The sequence below is a fragment of the Ambystoma mexicanum genome, chromosome 2p, assembly GCF_040938575.1.
Source record: "Ambystoma mexicanum isolate Mex_15411 chromosome 2p, UKY_AmexF1_1, whole genome shotgun sequence".
In the NCBI taxonomy this organism is placed as follows: Eukaryota; Metazoa; Chordata; class Amphibia; order Caudata; family Ambystomatidae; genus Ambystoma; species Ambystoma mexicanum.
In genome coordinates, this window is record NC_090923.1 from 205,958,934 (window position 1) to 205,981,625 (window position 22,692).

The 22,692-nt window shown below is 41.7% G+C and overlaps 1 protein-coding gene across 1 annotated transcript in view; it reads right to left on the bottom strand.

The window, feature by feature from the left end:
- Nucleotides 1–1,406: 1,406 nt before the first annotated feature.
- Nucleotides 1,407–22,692, bottom strand: part of LOC138566346 (uncharacterized) — a 499,514-nt gene continuing 478,228 nt past the window's right edge. Inside the window, exon 6 of the mRNA XM_069643490.1 lies at nucleotides 1,407–1,795. Coding sequence (XP_069499591.1) covers nucleotides 1,766–1,795 — 30 coding nt within the window. The 3' untranslated portion in view covers nucleotides 1,407–1,765. The remainder of the gene's footprint in view (nucleotides 1,796–22,692) is intronic.

The window sequence follows — 22,692 nt, forward strand, 5'->3', positions numbered from 1 at the left end:
TCTGCAACCATCTAAAATCAGCAGCTCACTTCTCGCCACAAGCCATAGCTTGGATTAAATCATTCTTAAGTGAGAGAACAATGAGGGTCTTCTCCACCTCAGCAGTTGCTGACCCTGTGCCCATTAAATGTGGTGTGCCCCAGAGATCTTGCGTCTCCCCCACCATGTATAACATTTTTACTAAGCACCTGTTTGATGATTTATACCATCTGGGCGTCACCTACACTAACTATGCAGATGACATCCAGATTCTCATCCCACTTTCTGGGGATTACAAGCGGGATTTGGCCTTGGTGAACAAGATACACCTCATCATCCAGGCATGGATGGCATGTCATGGTCTATGCCTGAATGATGACAAAAAGTAACTCATCTTACTGGGGTCTACCCACAACATCAAGAAACTCAGTCAAGACTACACAACCTTCATCATAGGCGGCCACATAATCAAAGTTGCCAAGGAAGTAAAAACACTAGGTTTTTACCTCAACGCCAGTTTAACTTTAGCAAAAGAAGTGAACGATATGGCCTCATCGACAGCCTACACTTGTAAGTTAATCCGGTCAGCTAAAGCCTACCTCTCTACAACTAGATGCACCACACTGGCACAAGCACTTGTGCTGTCCAAACTGGATTACTTCAACGCTCTCTATCTAGGTGCGAAAAAATACATCACGCTGAAAATCCAAATACTGCAAAACAATGCCCTCAGAGCGGCACTAGGAATCTCCAAAAGAGAACAATAATCAGCAGAGAATCTAATTGGCTATCCACGACAAACAAAATTAAACTTAAAACAGCATCCCTAACATTCAAATGTCTCAATAATTTAGCACCCAGCTACTTCTCAGAGAGGTTCATAGAAAAATCACCTCTAGACCCATGATAACTGCCTACACGAACTGCCTCACAGTTCCCCCTTTCAAAATGACTACAATTGGAGGGAACAACTTCCCGGTCAAAGCTGCTCAATTGTGGAACTCCCTCCACCGACCTTAAGACTTGATCAAACATACCCACACATCAGATCAAACTGCATCAAGTGGCTCAAAGAAAACGAGCCATAGATGAGCCCACCAACCAACTGACCAATAGCCAAACCGACCTTTCCACTGTATCTATCTGCTATGTAAATGTATTACCTGCTATATTGTCATTGATCTGTACGTTTTTGTGATTGTGTAACCTTGTAATTGTAAGCCTAAAGTATTCTTATCTTCGTGCCCTGATACCTTAGGGTCCGGTGCGCATTAGAAATAAAGAAACAAACAAACACAACAAACAATCATCACCTACATCCAGACGTCAGTTGACGCAGAACCCAGAATACCAACATACATCCTTTCACAGCACATCGCGTCCCAATTCTGACAACAAAACACTATCTTTAAACGAAACTGCAACACTTTGCAATTTAGAATGTGATTTTATTTCACAATAAATGCTCCGAGAACATCCGCTGTTTTCCATATTCAAGCAAATGTTTTGTTTCTTTCTTTGTTCTTGATACACAAATGTTTATCGTGAGTCACACAGTGTTGCTTTGGGTATAAGCTCATTGGATGGAGGCACTGTCATTCACAAGTCTTCGGCATCAGCTTGTTGCTACACCACCATAAACAATGTCAAAGTACTCTTTATTGCCGGTACCACAAAAGGGCATATGGGCCCGGAGCGATCATCCCAAAACAGCATCACTGTCCTCCACCCATTGAGGTATATCATCAACTTCCGGCTGAAGAAGCCATCAATTGGTATCTGGAAATTATGACATTTGCAGTAGGGCAGGATGTGGCTGTGTAGAAAACATAACAGAAATGTGTCTCAGTAGCCGTTCTTAATTCTATTCTAATCGATCCATTACTTATGCACCGTGTGAAAAGTAACGATGAACACAAACAAGAAACAGTGCAAACACAGCGAAAATAACGTGCAATGTTGGAGTCAACAATGTGATTGAGAGGTTAGTGCTATGCAGTCTGTTTAGCTCGCAATGGGAAGCCGATGCTGAAGTTGACTGAAGAATTTGAATAACACATAGACAGCATTTTAATGTAACAGTAGCTTATAATTGGGCGTTGGTGGAACCTAGGCGAACACAGACGTGGACTCCATACATTTCGGTGCGGGACTGCCCACGTGCCATGGGACAAATACAAGTACACACCGGTTGTTTCTGAGTCTCCTCACCAATTGGCAAAACCAACAAGCCATTGCAATGTTAGCCAGGCATCCATACTGGTCATAAAATGAAACCTTGACTACTTTGTCTACAAATGTGTCTACAGTAAAACTAACATAATAATCAGCATTTCCATTCTCTTGGCGTAACACGGAGTGTCTGTTCATCATCAAATGAAATAAAATGTTACTTTGTCCAGTTTTCGAATGCTGACCCTTATCATGTATGACGTTTTTACATAACTCACGCCATTCCTTTCCTTTCCTTCCAAGGACAAAAAACAATAGGGGCTTATGCCTAGCTTGCTTTTGGTAAATGGAAGCGACACATTAGCTCAGCAGGACGCAAGGGAGTAGGCAGCTCAAGGAATTGACCTTGAGGCCCACGACATCGATTCCCGTGTGCACCACTGTAGCATTAGGAATATTTAGGGAAAACAAACAAATTGTTTGCTTGCATACAGCTATGCTACGTGAAATATCCAGAGATTTACGCATTTTATGAAGACACTCGGAATTCATAATCCATCTGTGAGAATTTTGTATTTTGGGGATCTTGTGCCTTCAGGCCCTACCCCTGTACCACCTAAAAATCACCTCCCATATGCCTAATATGGAGTGCTGAAACGGGCAACTCAAGAGGGGGCAAAGTTATAGAGGCGGCCCCAATTTTTTTTTTCCATTCTCACACCTACAGCACATACCGCTGGATGGATTTTCACCAAATTTGCGGCAGGAGCAGCAGCTTGGTCCCAAAAGCATGCTTTTGTGAATTTAGTGCATATCCGTTAAGTATTTTTTTTTTTAAAACAGGCAAAATGTAGGTCCCTAAAGAATCTGTGGTCACATTTCCTTGTTCGCTCCACCGGACAGGACTCTGATTGGGTAAAATGGTAGCGTAAAGTCTATGGACATATGACTTGCCCGCTGATTGGCTGGAGGGAAACGTGATGTGCTTCACATTTTCCTGAGGCACCCGGCATGTTGGATCCGTGGATCTCCATGGATAGCGCAGCGGCGAACAGGGCTGAAAGCCTATTTTAGGGAATCTGCTGGGGGGGAAGAGAGGCTGGAAAGGGTGGGGTAGTGAAAGATGGGTCATATGTTTAGGTGGAAGAAGACCGTGATGTGGTCACGGTGTCTACGGACACCGCAGCAGTTCACTGATAAATCCTCGGGTGACCAGCTTACGTGGTAACTGCTGGAAGGATTCATTGGGGTGGGAAGTAGAATTTAGATGATATGAGGAAGTGTATAGAAGTTTACATGGCTTCAGGTGGCTGGATTATGTGTTTGATTTGTGGCCAGTGTATAGATTGTTGGGTGCAAGAGTGTGGTATGCTGTGTTGATTGTGACAAGCTATTACAGTTTTGGGTGCATGGCTGGAGGTGATGCACCGAAGAGTCCAGTAGTGTGGCCACTCATTAAAGTACTGTATTGGTATGTGTAGAAAAGAGTGGAAGGCCTCAGTTGGCTGGCTTGTTGGACTGAAGAGTGTTCTGACTAGTTGCACGTACTGGAATGCTATGTGTACTGTAGTAGACAGGGCTTTAAGTGGCTGCCTTATGTGTTTGAGTTGTGGGCACTGGGCAGATTGTTGGGTATGTTATTATATTATGATGTATTGCTTTTGGGTAGTTAGTACAGTATTGGGTGGAGAGGCCATGCATTTAAGAGTTTGTCCATTGGCTGGAAGTACTGTGATAGTATGTCAAGTGAAGTGGAGAGGGCCTGAGGTGGCTGCGCTATGTTTGTGGGTTATGGTAAGTGGGCAGATGTTTGAATGCATGGCTGTATTATGCTGGGGTGGTTGTGGCCAGGACCTAGAGTCTTGGGTGCATGGCCGGATACAGCCTTGCATGCAAACATTTTGACAGTGGCATGTGGATCGCATAGGAGACCATGTCCGAAGAGTTTGTCCACTGGCTGCAGGTAGTGTAATAGTATTTGCACAAAAGTGGACAGGGTGTGTGGCAGGTGGTTTGTTGGACTGTCTTCATATTGTTGGGTGTATGATATTCCATGCAGTGGGAGGTGATTGTGGCCAGTTACTATAGTGTTTGGTGTATGTACCCAAGAGTCATGGAGTCTGAACACCGATTGAAGCATTGTAATGGTATGTCTAGAAAAGTGATCAGGGCCTTAGGTGGCTGGTTTATTGGAATTAAGAGTCTCTTGTGTGCTTGTCCTTGAATACTATGTGTACAGAAGTGGAGAGGTCCTCAGGTGGTTGGCTTATGTGTGTGGTTGTGGCAGTGTATAGATTGTTGAGTGCATGGCTGTGTTATGCTGTGGTGATTCTGACCAGCTACTAGACTCTTGTGTGTCTGGGTGGAGGGCATACACCTAATAGTCTGACACTGGTTGTAACTATTGTAATAGTATGTGTATAAACATGGACAGTGTGTGTGTCAGGTGGTTTGTTGGATTGTTTCAAGATTTTTGGGTGTATGATATAGTATATAGTGGGAGGTAATTGTGGCCAGCTACTATATTCTTGGGTGCATGGCTGGAGGTGATGCACTGAAGAGTTCAAGAGTGTGCCCACTGGTTGAAGTACTGTAATGGTATGTGTCAAAGAGTGTAGAGGACATCGGGTGGTTTGCTTACTGCACCCAATAGTGTGGTGCTTGGTTGCATGTATTGTAATACTATGTTTATAGAAGTGGATAGGGCCTCAGGCTGTTGCCTTATGTGTGTGGGTTGGGGCAAGTGTACAGATTGTTGGGTGCATGGCCCTATTATGGTGTGATGATTGTGTCAGCTAGTAGACCCTTGGGTGCATGGCCAGAGGCCCAAGAGTCTTTTCAGTGGCTGCAAGTAGTGTAATAGTATGTGTCCAGAAGTGGATAGGTTATGTGGCAAGTAGTTTTTTGGAGTGGCCTGCGTTTTTTGGGTGTATCATAGACTGTGCAGTGGGTGGGAGTAATGTTATAGGATGTGAAGTGAAGTTTATTTTATTTATTTATTTAATGTGATACAGTCTATTTAATAAACTTTACACATATTAATAAGTAAGCACCATATATAGATTAAACTTCCGTGAACAGAATAATAACAATATTACAATAATATAACAATATAATGATAATAAACTATTTACACATATAAAATCAGTCTCAAAGCTCAAAGCTCAGATAGCATGTGAAATAAAAAAGGTGCTAAGAGGAAGAAGAACAAAGGGCCGGGGCAGTGACAGTTATAGGTTACGAGTACTGATTTCAGATCTGAATATTCAATATTTCTTCTATCTTAATCCAGATATTAAAGAGAGCTATCATTTCTCGCATGCTCTCAGAGTTCATGCAGTGATGCCAGAATAATGACGTTCCAATTGATGCTGGATTATGGGAAAACTTTCTCAGATGACAATGGATTACATCAATCATAGTGCCACATTATGTCAAAACATGTCTTGCTGACTCTAATACTTTGTTTCCTTCACACAACCGACAGGTGCGTTGTTCCAATGGCAACTGCTGTCTTCTGCCCGTGACCAACAGAATAGGCAGTTGGTCCATCCTTAATAAAAGGATAAATCGTCGCAGTTTTTTTGAGGGGCATAGATTGAGATACTCTTGGGGTTGCAAAAATGAATACAACCTATATTGTACAAATGCGTAGCTTTTCAACGCGCTAAGGTGAGCGAAATTCTCTAGCCAGTCCCACATTTCTACCCTCTTATCAAGTGCATTTTGAACTTGCTTGGTATATGGGCCAGCTCGCCAGGTCCATCCAATGGTAGCAAGAAATTTTATCATCGTCGCAAATGGAGACTGAGGGTTTTGTTTCTTGCACAATTCTTGAAAGATGGTAAGCAGGAGAGGGTTAGCTGTTGTACTGCGCATTTTCAAAAAGTACCCCAATCTCCTTTTCATGACGATAGCCTTCATAGAGGGTAGCCCTAGTTCTAATCGGATAATTGCCATCGGGACTCCCGGGCCCAGGCCAAGTATGCAACGCCAGAACTTCCCCTCGATGATTTGAAGCCAGCTAAGATCTAAGTCTAGAAGTGAATCTAGACCATAAGTCATCATAGGGATAAATACCTGCATGTATAATTGGCGTGTACCCCAGAGCGAAAATCCTCCTTGCTGATTGGTAAAGTTGGCTATTAAAGATGTTACTTGTGCTGCTCGCATTGTACGTGAGAGCTTGAGAGCCACATAGTCCCCATTGGGCTCAAAATCAATACCTAAATAACGGTAGAGTGGGGCGTATGAAATCAAGTTGTTATTCACCCTGAGGTTCACACGGGAACCCTTTTTTGCTAGTAAATCTCAATACCTTAGTTTTGTCTAGGTTAATAATGAGACCATTAGATTCAGCGTACTCCCATAATGCAGTGGCTGATCTACGTAAGCCACTAATAGTGTGGTCAAAAATGACCAAATCATCAGCATATGCCATGACGGTACAGGCGGAGTCCCCGATTTTGGGGGGGCAATTATGAGTAGAAGTTAGAGCAAACGGGATATCATGCACATAAAGATTGTACACTAGGGGGGCAGTCACACAGCCCTGTTTGACCCCGCTATTTTGATGTACCTTGCCGGTCAGATGTCCCTCCTGGTCCAATTTTAACCTGACTGAGGTATTCTGATGTAACAATCTGAGAAAATATAGTACGCCAGCAGGGCAGCCTAGGGCAGCCAGTTTAGACCATAGGCGCTCTCTAGGTACCAGATCAAAAGCTGCTTTAAAGTCGATGTATAGTGCATACAACGGTGGCTCATCTCTTTTACGGCTCTTGATCTTAGTAGGTTCATTACCATCAAATTGTACCCGGTGGAGTAGCCTTTTCTGAAACCACATTGGAATTTGGATAATATATGGGCCTCATCTACCCATGTCTGAAGGTCCTTGAGCAACAGAGCGGCAAACAGTTTGTCTGTCGTGTCCAGCATAGAGAGGAGTCTGTAATTATTCGGGTCTAGCCGGTTTCCCTTTTTAAATACCGGGATCAACACGGCTGTTTGCCACGATTTAGGTATCACCCCTTGGCTCAGAATTTTCTCAAACATAATTGTCAACAATCCTGCCCAAAACTCAGGTTGGGCTTCGATGACTATGTTGGCTAGGCCATTAGGACCCGGAGCTCTAGAGGATTTTAGATTTTTTATCTTACAGAGTATCGCTGTGTATGACATATCAAATGATATACTAGATCTTGGAGGAAGCAAAGGAAGACTCTCCTCTGGCTGCACGATGGCGTTACGATTCAACAGGAAATCCTCCCATTCCTTTGCACCGATAGGGTTTACAAGTTGCCCCTTAGTAGTTTCTCTAGCTTCACGCAGAAGTGCCCAGATGCTACGAGTGTTTTTCGAGCAGATGGTGTGAATCAGTTTCTGATATGCCAAAGTTCTTTCGGTAAGCCGTAGCTTTTTGATATTGGTTCTGTATTTATTCTTGCATTTCCTAAGAGCCACCCTGAGATTTTCTAAAGGTTCGCTCCTTTGTTTGATCGTGCGCAGCTCCCTTCTATATTCCCTCTTAGTGTCTCTGATCTTTTTGTTAAAGGGGGGTATCCCACCCTCTGGTTTAATCATACTCCGATTAGGGGTTGAGGCATGAGTGTTAGAAAAACGACTGATCCAAGTTTCTATGGATTCTATAGACATATCGTTGAAGATGGGTAGTAGGGGCCAGTTCTCAATGTTTAATGCTTCTGAAGCCAAGTGTATGTTCTGGGCTGTCCACCTGATGCTAGAGCCCGCTTTATTTACCTGAATTGTACCCAGATTACTCTTTTCTGATTTAGTGTGGACAATATTTAATACACACTGAAGTGCAGCATGGTCACTCCATTAATTTAAAGATACCATTAGGTCCACAACACATAGCAACATTTTAGGGCACATAAATATATAGTCAATTGTACTGGAAGAAGAACCGTTAGCCCACGTTTGTTTTCCTGGATGGTCACTAACAGTGTAACCGTTCACCATCTCAAGATCCCAGTCATCAAACAAGAGACGCCATTGCGGGCCTTCAGTGTCTTTTTTGCTATGCGTAAGTAACCGCTTGTTTCTTAGCCTAGAGTTTTGTGGGTGTAGCCCTCCCTCCCCCGGTATTCGGCAATTGAAATCGCCAACTACCATTACCGCACCATTTCCCTGAGTTGCTGACCAGGATGCCAACAATTCTTGAAGGGCTGCTTGAAGTGGTTCACTTATACGGGCATAAGGAGGATTATATATATTTATCAACAGTACCTTTTCTCCTTTACCCTTAGGCCCGTATTTAACTTCCACTGCCAACAGATTATTGTCTAGGCTACAGAGTATCTGTTTCGAGATCAAACAGCTTGCCACCCCAGTAAGCAACCCGCCAAATGGTCTACCCTTCTCTCCCCTTTTCGCGAAAGACTGATAAGTCACAAAACCATCCAGTAATAATGGGTCCATCGCCCAGGTCTCTTGTAAACATATTAGCTCATGTTTGGCGACAAAGTTTGCTGACCCCTCCGAGGACAGCAGATGCGCAAAGCCTCTGCAATTCCACGAAAGTAATGACCAGGTTCAATGATTGGATAGAGCTTCATGAAGCGCTTCAGCCAACCATTTTAGCACGTGTTGTATTTCTGCCACTTCTACTTTCTTTCCCTTAGGTACAATCGGGCATACATCTAAATCAGCTGAACCACTTGTTTCGCCGTTATCAACACAGGGATCAGTTTCATCCAAGTCAGCATCTATCTCCACGTCAACTGCCCAAAGTTCGTCTCGATACTTCCTGATCAGCTGTGCGGTTGAAAGAAACTTGCAATGCAGGGCAGATACACACGAATTCCGCCCCTTCAATGGCTCCACAAACTGGAAGTCATCAGATTGCAATACCCGCAATTCCGGAACGGAGTATAATCGGGTTAAGAGTTCTGACCGAGACAGCCATCTGCGCCCGCCGTTATTATAAAGGTTCTTGATCCGACATATCCTACTGAACGGAGTGCTCGAACCCTCCTCCGTTGGTTTGCTAGGAGGATGGATGATTTTAGCCTGAGGCAGCAGAGGATGGGATGGTTTCTCCGGGGGCCCACATAACCTTTCCTCTGGCAGCTGAGTATCGACTTCAAGTTGTTCCCACTCTTCGTCCAGTGCTTCTAGGTCATCCAAAGTCAATGTACCTTTAGCCTCAATATCCTCATCCTCCCTTGCAGGCATTTGCGGCTTCTTCGACTGTTCCTTGTTCTGATCTTGGTCTGTAATCAGCCAGCTAGTCAGGCAGCCACCTCCAATGTTGTTCCTTTTCTTAGCTCGGGCAGCCCTTTTCTTTGCTTTTTTTGAGCGGCCCCCGGTTTTCACAAATTCTTCTACTGAGGGGCACTCTGACAATTTTTTCCTGTTTTGTTGAGCCTTCTTAGCCAGTTTGTGCTGTTTGCGGGAGTAAAAAACCATCTCGCTCTGGTCCATATTTGCAGATGCTTCTTTAATGGGCATAGCATTTATCTCTTCAGCTATATCAATGGCCTCCGCTAAGTTGATTTCTGCCTCATCTTCCACAGGGTTTTCATAAGTCCGGGGAGTGATCGGTGCGGAGGAATTGGCTAAGATGCGTCCGGTCATTTGGAGCAGAATTTTTAGGGCGAACTGGATAGAAGTTACAGAGGATTGTATCTCTGCTATTTCGTTTGCTCCAGGAAACGGGATAGAAGGGTCCACATCCTCATTGTCCGGGACGTCCTCCATTGATACCATTACTAGGTTGGGGGAGGCTGATAATCTGCCCCCCTGCTCAGAGTAGCCCGAAATAATGACAGGAGAAGCCGCAGGATGCGTTCCCTGTGTCAGATCTTTATCATCCTGCCTCTTGGGTATCAGGGGGGTCATCCCACGTTGTATGTTCAAGCATAGATCAAGTAGAGAATTATTATCGATGTCATCGAAGTTAGTGGTACTCATACAGTCCCCCCCACCCCCTCCAATGTATGTTGGTTCCTCTATGATCGTTGAATTACTTTCAGGTATAGAATTTGTAGGGAAGAAACCAGTGATCTTCCCTTGACCTGGGAGGGTGGTCTTTTTAAGTTTCTTCATGGAAATTTCCTTGGGACTGCCCTTCTCCTCACTCCGCAATGCCTCTGCTTCTCGGGCTTTCGGCGTCTTTCGTAGATTATATTTGTTTTGTGCTGTCTTTTGCCCCGGAGGCATTTTAAGTTGTTCAAATAAATAAATAATTAGAGGGAGGGTAGTAATACTGTTTTTTATGGAGCCACCTGTTTGTCACACCCCCAGGTAAAGTGCAAACATAAAAAGGAGGGGTTAAGTAAAGCAGGGGGGGGGTCCAATGGGCCTCTTCCACTGGGGCTACAGGGAGTACTTCCCACCCCTCTTCCAGTTCCAGCACCACCCCAACAAAGTCTTAGTGTGTCCCCTGCACCACAGGTGCAGCTTGTTGTAATGTGCCAGTGAAGTGAAGTGAAGTGGACAGGGGTTTAGGTGGATGAGTTATGTGTTTGGGTTGTGGCCATTGGGCAGATGTTTGGGTATTTCATTATATTATGCTGTACTGGTTATGGGCAGTTAGTGGAGTCTTGGGTGTGGAGCCAACAGTCTGTCCACTGGCTCGAAGTATTGTAACAGTATGTGAACTGAAGTGGATAGGGTCTCAGGTGGTTGTGTTATGTGTGTTGGTAGTGGTTAGTGGGCAGATTTTTGCATGCATAACTGCATTATGCTGTGGTAGTTTGGTGCATGGCTGGAGACTGTAGGCTGTATGCCTTACACCCAAGAGTGTAGGGCCTGGCTTCACTATCGCAGTATAACACAGGTATGTACTGAACGTTCTGATACTAGTATATGGTTTGTACAAATATGTGTACAGAATAAAATGTGTACATTAAAAAGAAGTATGACACCAATCATGGTGTACATACTGTTTGCATTGTTGAGGCTCTATGCAGTTCTTTTCAAGGTATGTGGAAATGTAGCAGAAATTGTTCTTTCATTTTCTATGATAAAAGAAAGCATAACATGATACTCATAATTAGTATTTCACAAGTGCTATGCTTCAAACAAGTGTACTGTGAAATATGCTCAGTTCCTGTGTTGGTTCGAATAATCATTGGTTCAGTTGGAAAAACAAAATCCATACAGGATTAAAAAAAACTCTCTACATGTATTTGTTGTTATGTGCAACATTCTGTTTTGGTGACATGTGCACTAATTATAGCAATGTTTAAGGTGGTCTATTGTAGTAAGAGGAATTAAAAAGGTGTATTACATTCCTTTTGGAAGTGGTGTTACTATGGTTGCAATTAGATACCATTTAGCGTATTCTAACTGTGTTTGTTTCTGCCTTTGGCCAGTATTTCATTATGCATTTGGTTGTCGTTGATGTTTTGTAAGTACTGTGGTATTGTACGGTAATGTTGCAGAATTGTGGGGGCAGTTAGGCACCTGTTGGCACATTCTGTTGATAGTTTCAAAGTTGTTGAGGGTATGTTTATATGTAGTGCTGAAGGGTTTCCTCAGAAGAACTTTCATTTTTGCTGGGGATTTCACTTTTTTGTAGAAATGGGAAGTTATGTTGTACTATTATGGTTGCAGTCAGACCCAAGTTGGTGTATTCTAACTGTTTACAGTTTTTCACTTTTGCAGGGTATGTATTCAAGCATGTTCAATCTTGTTGGCGGATGTAAATTGTTCGCTCTTGCGAAGTGCTTTTGCAGCAGTATGTGTGTAGTTAGAGTAGATATGTATTTCTTGTATTGGTATGGGCATTGTTAGATAGCTGTTGCCTTATTCTACCAGTTGGTGGTTTCAAAGGTTATTGAGGACACTTTGTAGATGCTCATACTCAGATCAGTGAGCACATTTTGGTTTCAAGAATATTAAGTACATTTGCAAGATTTGCTGGTAATCTCTGCTGTAGAGTAATGGAAGTATCATTGCATTCAAACCACCCACATTTCTTTTTAATTTATGCACTATAGTGACTTGCACTGGTTGTGGCACCCGTGTGGTAGTTTATGCCTACTGTTGTGAAGGTTTTCTTGCCAAGTGATACTTGTCCATGTGTGAAGCCAGTAAGCTTGCAGTTGTTTTTGGTACCTCCTGAATTGTATTGTAAAAGCATTACTATTACGTATTGGCTATGTGATTGTATATGTAAGGCAGATTGCTTAACGGAATTGCAAGTAGTACATAATATTCCATGGTCTGCATTGTGTATGAGCTACTGAAATGGAGTAGTTTGATAGGTATAGATACATATACAAAGTGTTCCTTAGGGATTTGGTCATGCATGACATGGCTGCACAGCGTGCATATATGTCTCCACGTGTATGAAATCTGGAAGAAATCATTTATAGGTATATTTTTGTTTTCCAGTACTTGAAGCAAGTGCATTAGAAATTCTTGTGGATCTTCTTGTGTGTTTATAGTGAATCTCACCATTCCTGCACAGTAGTCCAAATCCTGCCTTTTTCCAGAAACACTGTAAGTGTATTCAGGATTGTTTGTTGTATTTCTGTGAAGGAGTAACATTTGCAAAAACAATTGTTCTGTGCCGTTTAAGTAAATATTTTCAACAATTGGTGGCAATTGGAATGGAATATTAATTGCTACATTTGCATGGCAATATACACCAGTTGTATTGGAAAATTTGAATGGACCAGACAGTTCTGGTCTGACTCATTTGATGAAGTGCAAGTAGTTTCTTTGAAGGGGTAGTTGTCTTTGTGCAGTTGGATATGCATTTGTCTTTTCAATACATCCTTCTTTGGTTGTGGTAATTGATGAGGTACCAGCTGCTTTCAATTTCTTTGCTGGTATTGTTGTGAGATCATGTATAACTTGAGTTTGCACTAGTTTTCCGTTACAGAGGTTGCCTTTTTGAGGACCAGGGTACATCTTGAGATCGGGTGTGTAGAGTGCACATAGTCTATTGTACTCTACAATAGACCTCCTTTTAAAAAAAAGCCATACAAACCTACCTTTTTAACATGGATTCATCCTTATGACCCGTTTCTGATCCTGCTTGCTCTCTCTTGTTGTCTTGTCTATGTCTCTGTTGTTTGTGCACCCTGAGGCCTACGGGTATGCGGCGCGTTATAAGAATTAAAATAAATAAATAATATAAATGCAAGTAATGTCAGCAGTGACTTTGCGTCAAAATTGGATAGGAAAAGTCCTTCAAGTCTGCATAGGCGTGACATTGCTACGTAACCAATGCCTTCTTTAAAGACTGTGCGCCAATATCAATCAATGCTTGATCTAGGGTTAGACCTTGTGATTTATGGATGGTGATTGCATATGCTAGAGACAGAGAAAACTGTTCTCTTCGTACATACATGTCTTTGAAAAGAAGGAATCAGGATGTTGAGCATTATAATATTCTCATACAATTAAAGCTGTTAGTGACAGCATGTGATGGCATTTGGTTATTGCCAAGCTGTGTATTGTAGTACGTGCAAGCTATTGAGGGGTCTGTTGTTTTATATTTATTTTCTACTGTTAGATATAAAGCTAATTGGGACCATTGGGGTTCCTCATTGTCCTCTATTTTGTAGGCCATATGTACTATTTTTGTGCTCTTCTTTTAACTTTTGCAACATCAGACACATACTTGATCTGGTATTTCAGCAGGCGTGTTTTGAAATGTAGCTATTTATTTTTTGTATGTGCTTTCTAGTAGGTTGTTTGTGAGGCTTTCGCTAATGTTTTCTGAAGTTACAGAATTTTCTAAGTTAACTTCAGTTCCAAAATATTAACTTTGGGTGTGCTCTATTTCTCAAAGGAATTTGTTGACTGTTTCATGTAGGAGAATGTTATTTAAATGTTGCAGTTCTGGAGCAGGACATGTTGCATAGTATATAGTCTATGCACAAGATTCTGTATAGCGGAATGGTGTGTTGATAAAATGTTGATGTGGTGGAAGGTGCTTTTGCAAGCAGTTCCTGAAATGCCAGCTGATGAATGTCCTTGCAGTTCCATGTGGCTGTGCACTGGACAGGAGACTATGGCTTGAAAAGTTTTCATTCTACTTTTGTCTTTTAGTTTCACATAGTGATTGAGGAATTGTCGTAAAGATTAGAAGGATTGTTGGCATACTTTATGCATTGAGCTGCATTTTCACACTGGACGGTTTGTTTGGGTGAAAAGAAACATTTGGTTGAACATTTTTTGGGAAAGATTTTTCTATAAGAGTTTCTTTAGCCATAATGGTCTCTCCTACCATTCCATACCCTTGGCCATTACTGTTTATGGAAATCGTTTTTTTTTGTTCTTGTTTGTAAGCATCTTCATTGAAATATGGTTTTGTGCTGCTTGTGTGAATCCATTTACCTTCACAGAAGTTTGAAAAAGTTATCTATATTGACATGGGGCATGTTTAGAAGAATATTTTTTAATGTATTGATTCATTTAGTTGATGGTTTCATTCTGTTTAAAATCAATATAAAAACATTTCTTTTTAGTAGAAAGTAGAAACGTGCAGACAATTAGAGATTTGATAATTGGTCTTCTGCTGTAGTTTTAAGGGTAGATTGTGACTTTGCAGTAGTCTTTATAAGATTGTGTAGAACATGTTTTGTAAAATGTATTTTTTGGAATACTTTACTGTGTCTATCTTAACATTGATAGCTAGAATGTTAGGTTTTTTAGTAGGTTGCTTTTGTTTATACATCTTTTTTTACTTTTAGTTTTTGGAAGAGGGTCCTTACTTTGTTAAGTGGTCCTCCTTGGTTTAGTTTTGTTGAGTCAGATAACTAGCTGTTTTGTATTACTGTTTTCTATAACTTATTTGAGAGGTGGATGACTATATGGTTTGCTTTTATTCGTATCTGCTCTATTTTTCTTTGTTTTCTAAAGAGTTCTTTTTTAGAAGGCATTCTGTTCTGTCTGTTGGAAACAAAGTTTGGGTTTCAAATTTGTGGATGTTTATGTATGTATTGTGGATGCATGTGTGGGTGTAATTTTAGAGGAGAAAAGAGTGTTGTGTGATTGTGCAGTGGGATGATAGGTCAAGTTGTCAAGTTTGTACAGTGTTATGCGCATGGGTTAGTGAGTAAGGGAGTGGTGGTGTGATTGAACAAGTCGTGACATTGTGATGTTTAACCCAATTGATAACTGATTTAAAATGTTGTACCATGGATCAGACTTCAAATAGCAAGTGCTGCATTGTTAAAATATGTCCCATATAATGTTCTGCTATGAGTTCTGGAATAATCTGGGATGGTATTGGGAAGCTCATGTACCATAAATAAGATGAGGGAAATAGACTTTCAGTGGGTGTGCACTGAGTTTGTCCGGTTGCAATGTTTGTGTGATTGGTACAGTACATTTCTGGGACAGTAATTTTGAATAGAAAATTGAGCTGATCTTTTGGCCACAGTCAACATTGTTTTCACAATTTAAGAATACATTTCAAAGCATGCACATATGAAGTGAGACATATGCACAATTGACGGGACTTTAACTATCATACCTATCCAAAATGTATTACTGCTGAAAAGCCCAAATGCAATTTATGATGCATTAGCCACTATATTTTCATGCCCTTCATTTTGCTGACATGTTCTTAGATGCCATTTACCCAGTGCACTTGGCCTGGAACCCCAAAAGACTTTTGAAATACCTGGCATAGTGTCGCCATAACCTAAGTGTATAATTGCCAAACGACCCTGTAAACTGACAGGTGCAATGCATCATGGGACTAGTCATATTAAAAGCCATATTCAAACACTTCCACAACTCTGACATAATAGGCAGTTCGTAATATAGGGTCAGAGGGAAGTGTTTGATACACAGGTACAATATGTTTCAATGGTAGAGGTATGCTGCTTGTTTGATGGAAGGAGTTCCTATGCACCCTCAATCATTTGACGTCTTCCTAAGTTTGTGCATTCTGTAACAACATATGTGATCACATAGTATGGTGGTCAAGTGGGTCACTGCAATTTCAAAGCTCACAATTCCCAAGCAGATTTTGAAAGTGTCAGATATGGTTGCTCTTTATTAATTATGAATTAGTATGAACACTTTGTTGTGTCTAGCATGCAGTTTGTCTCATGTGCATGCAATGGTGCTGAAAATGATACTACTCATAGTGTTCTGCATGCAATGCATTGATGGAATATACTTTCAAATCTTTGAACGAAAGGCTAGACTCAATTTCATGTATATTGTTGGGGAAGAAAATGTGCATAGCTGAGGTACATAATACAATGATTAGATTAGAGAGCAAGTGCTGCACTTTATCAATAAGCACCTAGCCGCGGGGAATTGTCTGACTCGGTAATGCCGCTGCAGCTAGGGGATTATTGCTATTAGTACCCCAGCCCGCAAGACCAGGGTACTACTAGCATTATTTTTCTGATCCGAAAAGCAGCGTTCCAGAACAGAAAAAAAATAAATAAATGAATGCCGGGAAAGGGAAAACAGAGTCTGTTTTCCCTTTCCATGGCGGCCATCGGGAGCGCATGCACTGGGGACAGAGCGTTCTCTCCCAAAAAAGGAGAAAAAAGAAGGTAAGTGGGGTTGGGAGGTCAGGGAGGGGGGAAGAATGAAAGACTTACCTGAGTCTCCGGCAGGGGTGGATGGCAGCCTCCAGCCGTGTGGAGGCTCGGAGCAGGGATTTCCCTGTTTCAAACCTCCTCATTGGCTACGGGTCTGCCACATCCCCTTGCCCCCCGCCGGGGATGAAGATTCGAGGGATTCTGCGTGGGGTATGGCAAGGGCCAACAATCTGATTGTCTTGCAAAGCAAATGTCCAGCCTGTCAATAGGTAGGGATCAGGTTCAACTCTTTTTAAACATTCTATGAGAGACACATTGTAGAGATAGGGATAGTCCCTCTATTTGCTGTTCTTTTAGATAGGTGGCGCACCAGTTTTGACCTAGGGACAGCATCACCCTACAGGGATAGGGTGTGCTTCTGACTAGGGATAGTGTTAAAGGACTCATTTAGTGTCTTTTTGAAATACTCATGCTTGAACTGATGCATGCACCATACATGTTTGTGTGTGATATTATACTATAGTCACCAACCAGCCACTAGACATGGATTTCAACAACATACTAGCCACTGTCCATGGCCTTTGGCCACACTGACGGTATATTCTAACATATTAATGGGCCCAAGCTATGGCCCTTAGCCAGGGCCTCTGACTCCAGCTTTCACTGCTGCTCACTGTATATTTTAAAACAGTGATGGTGTACTAGGCATGGCTTTTAACCATGCACATTGGTATTTTGAAACATTAACCGACCACTAGCCATGGCCTTTGATGATAGCCAGTGACCCCAGCCTTTGTCATGGCCAAGTCCACAGCCTAAATTGTTACTAAACCAATCAATTCTTTTATGAGCTAACTTATAAATGATGTTATGTCTAATCCCATTACTGATGTAATCAGTTGTATACAATGTAATTATAATTGTCACCAGTGATGGCATCAGTGTTGTGATTTGTAATGTCATTAGTGTTCTCATACAACATGTAATTAGTGATGTCATCATTGATGTCATTTGTGATGTCATCATTGTGGTCATAGGCCGTGCAACAGGGGGTGCGAAGTTAAGGTGGCTTTAGCTGAATTTTCAGGGTTTTTTTCTGTTATGTTCTCACCTTACCGTCCCTGCAACTAATGTTCTTTCCTTGAATATATGTATATATATATACATATATATATATATATATATATATATATATATATATATATATATATATATATATATATATATATATATATATATATATTAAAAACTGAAATAAATTTAGGTAAAGGGATGTTTTGGTAAATTTGCACTATTAAATCCTATGAAATTCAATGAAAAAACATTATGGTTGCAAGTAAAACCGAACACCCCCAGACATGTGCAAGTTATGGTGAGCTAAAAAAACATAACTCATGCCACCACCGTGCACTGCTAAGACAAACACCCAGGATATGAAAGATGACATCACAAATGTCATTGATGCTAATTTTCTACAAGTTACTAATATCATACTTACCCCAATATAGCAAAATGTTTATTTGATTTAAAAAGCTTCACCTTAAAACTCTACCATTCCCACCTGGTAGCATAGTTTATAACACTTTTAGACACTTTTTGCAACTTTTTCCGCTGTTTCTGTGTTCGTCGACGTACACGAACGTCTGACAACATTGCAGACGTTCCTGACAGTGTCATGTGACTATGTGCGTGACATGATAACGTGTCCAGTAAGCGTCCACACTTCGCGAACAGGTCTGTGCTTCGTAAACAGTTCAGAACTGCATGTTCTGCTGATCTAGGAACTTTCAAGCTCAGAATGTACTCTTGCACAGCTCCTACACCTATTCTTACTCATTATACATCTACAATATAGCACACAGCACATACATGGAAGAATATGAGCTAAACTGCTATTTATCTTTAAAATGGCATCCCTCCTCCCCAAGAGCCACACCACCAACTGGAGGAACTACACAACAAAAGAAGTGCAGTACTTCAAAAAACTATGAGGACCACCAAGAAGATGAGGAAGAGAATCATGGGTGTGGCAGTTATTCACCACTGTTGCGAATATACCAAAGGCTAAAGCTACCAAAGTGAAATGCAATGAGTGCAAAGTTGTATTCAGTCGTGGAATACATGGATAGTAATCCTACGGGACCACCTCCATGCACCACCACACCAAATCCAACTACTGCAATGCTCTCAGAAATGTTGTTCCTTCTTTACGAAGTAGTAGGCTACTTCTGTGGGACATAACATTCCATCAGCTACCTTGCAAGCGATAAATGAGGCTGTTGATCCTTATTTTTCAAAGACAACAGTACTTTGTATATACTGCAACACACCAGTCTGTACAGGGGGCAATTTCGAAGTGCTTTTGAAGCTGTAATCAAGGAGCATGAGAAACACTGCTCTCTACCTTAGATGTAACACGGGCGCAACATCTTTCCCTGTCCGCCTGTCCCTCCATATTTGTGGTTGGTGCCTCTTCCCTCATGTCCCTCCCCATCTTACTTTCTGACATCTCCTGCAAACATTTAAAAAAAAAGAAAAAAAAGGTTTCCTTTAGGAACAACCTTTCACAGTAAAAAATAGAACTAAAAAAAGTATCTTATAGACTTCATATACTTTGCATTTCTCAGTAAAATAGTTTGAATCAAAATCAATAAGATTCTCCAAAATTCCCTTTAGCATTTTGTGTTATGCTAATGGGAATAATGGACAATTGGATACAATTGTATACTAGAGAAATAGATGATTAGCTGGCTCCCAGGCCCAGGGTACTAATGGATATTTGGATATTAGAGACAAATATAAAAGAACAGTAGCATACAATAAGGACCATCATCGATGGACTTTTGCAACTATCTGCAGTGTCCACAGTCCACTTTCTAGGCCATGGATCATTAAAAGACCCGGATGGCACATGCACTGCATCGCACAGGGCAGCCAATCTACCCTCAATTCCAGCTTTCAAACAGTCACACATCCAACCAGCATTCATTTAAAAAAAACGGTAATCCTATGACCATGTTAAGTGTCCACACACCATCTGCCACTTAACAATCTTTTACAAATATTTTGCATCTGCATTTCCCTTCCTTGTGCACAACAATTGTACACAGTGCTCCTATACACGGACATATGCATTGTGCAGTGATAGAAGTGCATACGTAGAAGGGGAAGTACGGATGGGCAAATGCTCCTGAGAACCCAGGAGGGGAATTCCAATTGATGCCAAGGTGGGAAGCCACTGGCTAACTACTGGAGCAGAGGAGTCTTTAACTTTGTTAAATGGATGTTATGTTTAAGATGGGATGCATCTTAAACATAACATCCATTTAACAAAGTGTTTTCTATCAAGTTAATAGGCTTTTATAAGGGAACATTTTTCATGGTGTTACATCATTGTATATTAGTTAATAATTCCTCTTTTCATATGTATTAAAGAACTATAAACCTCCTTTAAGAAATATATTTTTTGCAACACATACCTAGGTCTGTCGTTACCAGCAGTGCATGCTGGAGATTCAAATCATTGTTCAATTGCATGTGGCATAAGGCTCAACCATAACCCAGCCCAACCTAGCCACCCCTATTATTCACTGCATCTATCCTTCATCCTAGCTCAGTGTCCAGTATACCCGAACAATGTAACCAATGGCCAGTTCTCATGGCTTGCAGCTATGGCCAGTCTCCAAATCCAAGGGCTTCGGCCATGCCTCATTCCCCAATAGGTAAATCAGAGTACCCATGGCTGTTTGCCGTGGGCCAGGTCCACTACCCTGATACCAAATGTATATCACTACTTTTTCTACTTACATTCTTACACTTTGTATTTGTATGTATGATGTTTATATAGTGCTTTACTCCAAAACGCTGTAAAATTTTAACAACTGGATACATATAGCATTATAACAGTAGAAGCAATTTACAATATGAATCGGACCAACAAAATAGTAAGTAGAGCAATTAAACTGAAGATAACAGGGAAGGTAGGGCAGTAGAACTGAGAGGGAGGAGGGAGGGGTGAGGAGGAGAAGGAGGAGGGAAACAGAAGGGTGGTATAAGGGCGAGAATGGGGTGGGAGGGGGAGAAGAGGAGGGAGATGATCATGGGAAAAGATAAAAGGAGGAGATCAGGAAGGGGGAAGAGTTTCATGGTGGGGGATGGAGAAAGAGAGATTTAAGGGAGGTGCGGAAGGAGGAGAAGGTAGGTATAGAGCGGATTGAGAGAGGTAAGGAGTTCCAGTGCAGGGGGGCTAGGAGCTGGTAGGATCTGAAACGGGAGGGGGCACAAGGGGAAGGAGGAACGGTGAGAAGGAAGTGGTCAGCAGAACAAAGGGAGCAGGAGGAGTGTAGAAAGAGAAGAGGGAGGAGAGATAAGGGGGAGCAAGACCATGGAGAGATTTAAAGACTAAGCAGAGGAAATGAAATTTAAGTTGAGAGTGAAAGGGGAGCCAGTCAAGGGAAGAAAGGGAAGCGGAAATGGAGTCACGGGAGGTAAGGAGACATAGGGTACGTAGGGCAGAATGGTAGATAGATTTGAGGGGGGCGAGATAAGAAGTAGGTAGTTCAAAGAGTAAGGAGGAGCAGTAGAAGAGGCGAGAGAAGATAAGGGAGGAGATTAAAAGTTTAGTAGAATGGAAAGTGAAAGAGGGGTGGACTTTGCGAATATTAAAGAGGTGGTAGGGACAGGCATGAAAGGTGAGAGAGATATGATGGGAAAAGGAGAGAGAGGAGTCAAAGTGAATGTCTAAGTTGCGAGCGTGGGCAGAGATAGGGAGATTAGAGGGAGGAAAGTGAATGAATGGTGGAGTAGAGGGATGGGGAAGAGAGTTGGAGGGGAAGAATAAGACTTCAGTCTTATCAGTATTGAGGGAAGGAAAGCGGGAATACATCCAATTTTTAATGGCAATAAGACAGGAAGAGAGTTTAAGGTGGAGGTTGGTAGAGAAGGAAGAGAAGGAAAGGAAGAGCTGAGTGTCATCAGCATAGAAATGGCGAGAAATACCGAATTTCCAATACTTTGGAAATTAAAACACGAGACATATTTCCAAAAACATGCTTTAAGGCCCTCGCTAATGCTCATCGCGCAAGTTTGTTCTAATGAAGTCCACCACCGCAGGCTGTAACCGCAAGCAGAATATTTTTTCACATTCGAACCTACTGCTTCGCCCATGCCGCATGCCCCGAAAAGCAAATTACAGTACATATTTCTCCTTGCTGACGGCCAGGCCCATTGCCCAGACACCAATGTTATATCACTGTTTTGTATGCTTAAATGTTCACATCTTCCAAAAAATAAAATACAGGACATATTTGCAGTACCATGCTTTCAAGTTCCTGCTGACCCTCCTCGTGCATATTTCTGCAATCCCAGCCAGCATTTCAACCTGACCCACAAGCAGAGTTTTGTTTTCCCATTTAAACTTATCCCAAATTTGAAAAACTTTACCACATAGCCGGTCCCCGGCAGCAATGCCCACTTTAGCCCCACTACTAGTCCCTCGTGGTCATGTCTAGTAGAACCAAACAATATGGCACTGCCCATGGCCACAGGCTATATCCCTCAGTCACGAAAGGTAAATCAATTTTTCTCGTACCTACATTATTACACTTTTTAAAAAAAAACATGCACACATTTGCAAAACCATGCTTTCCGGACCTTGGCAATGCTACTTGCATGAGTTTGCTGCAAATCCGCCCATGTTTTATTTATCGAAAAGTGTCAACATGTACGTACATAAAGCCCCCACTTTCAAGGTAGCATCTATAATCTTTCTGAAAACGTTTCTCCAAATTTGTCAAATGGCAACAAAGTTATAAGCCATCTAAAGAATTTTGAGACCCCACCTTGACAAAATGCCACAAAACTTTGCAAAAGCATTTATATTTAGGTCTAAAATCTGTTTGCACACTTTTATCAAGATTTGTCAAATCTGGAAAGGGATGTTATAAATGTCACATCATATCATATCATATATGAAATGGCACCATATGTATAAGCCTTTAAAATATTTCTGCACCCCTCCCGTCTAATTGTGTTCTCTCTTGGCAAAACA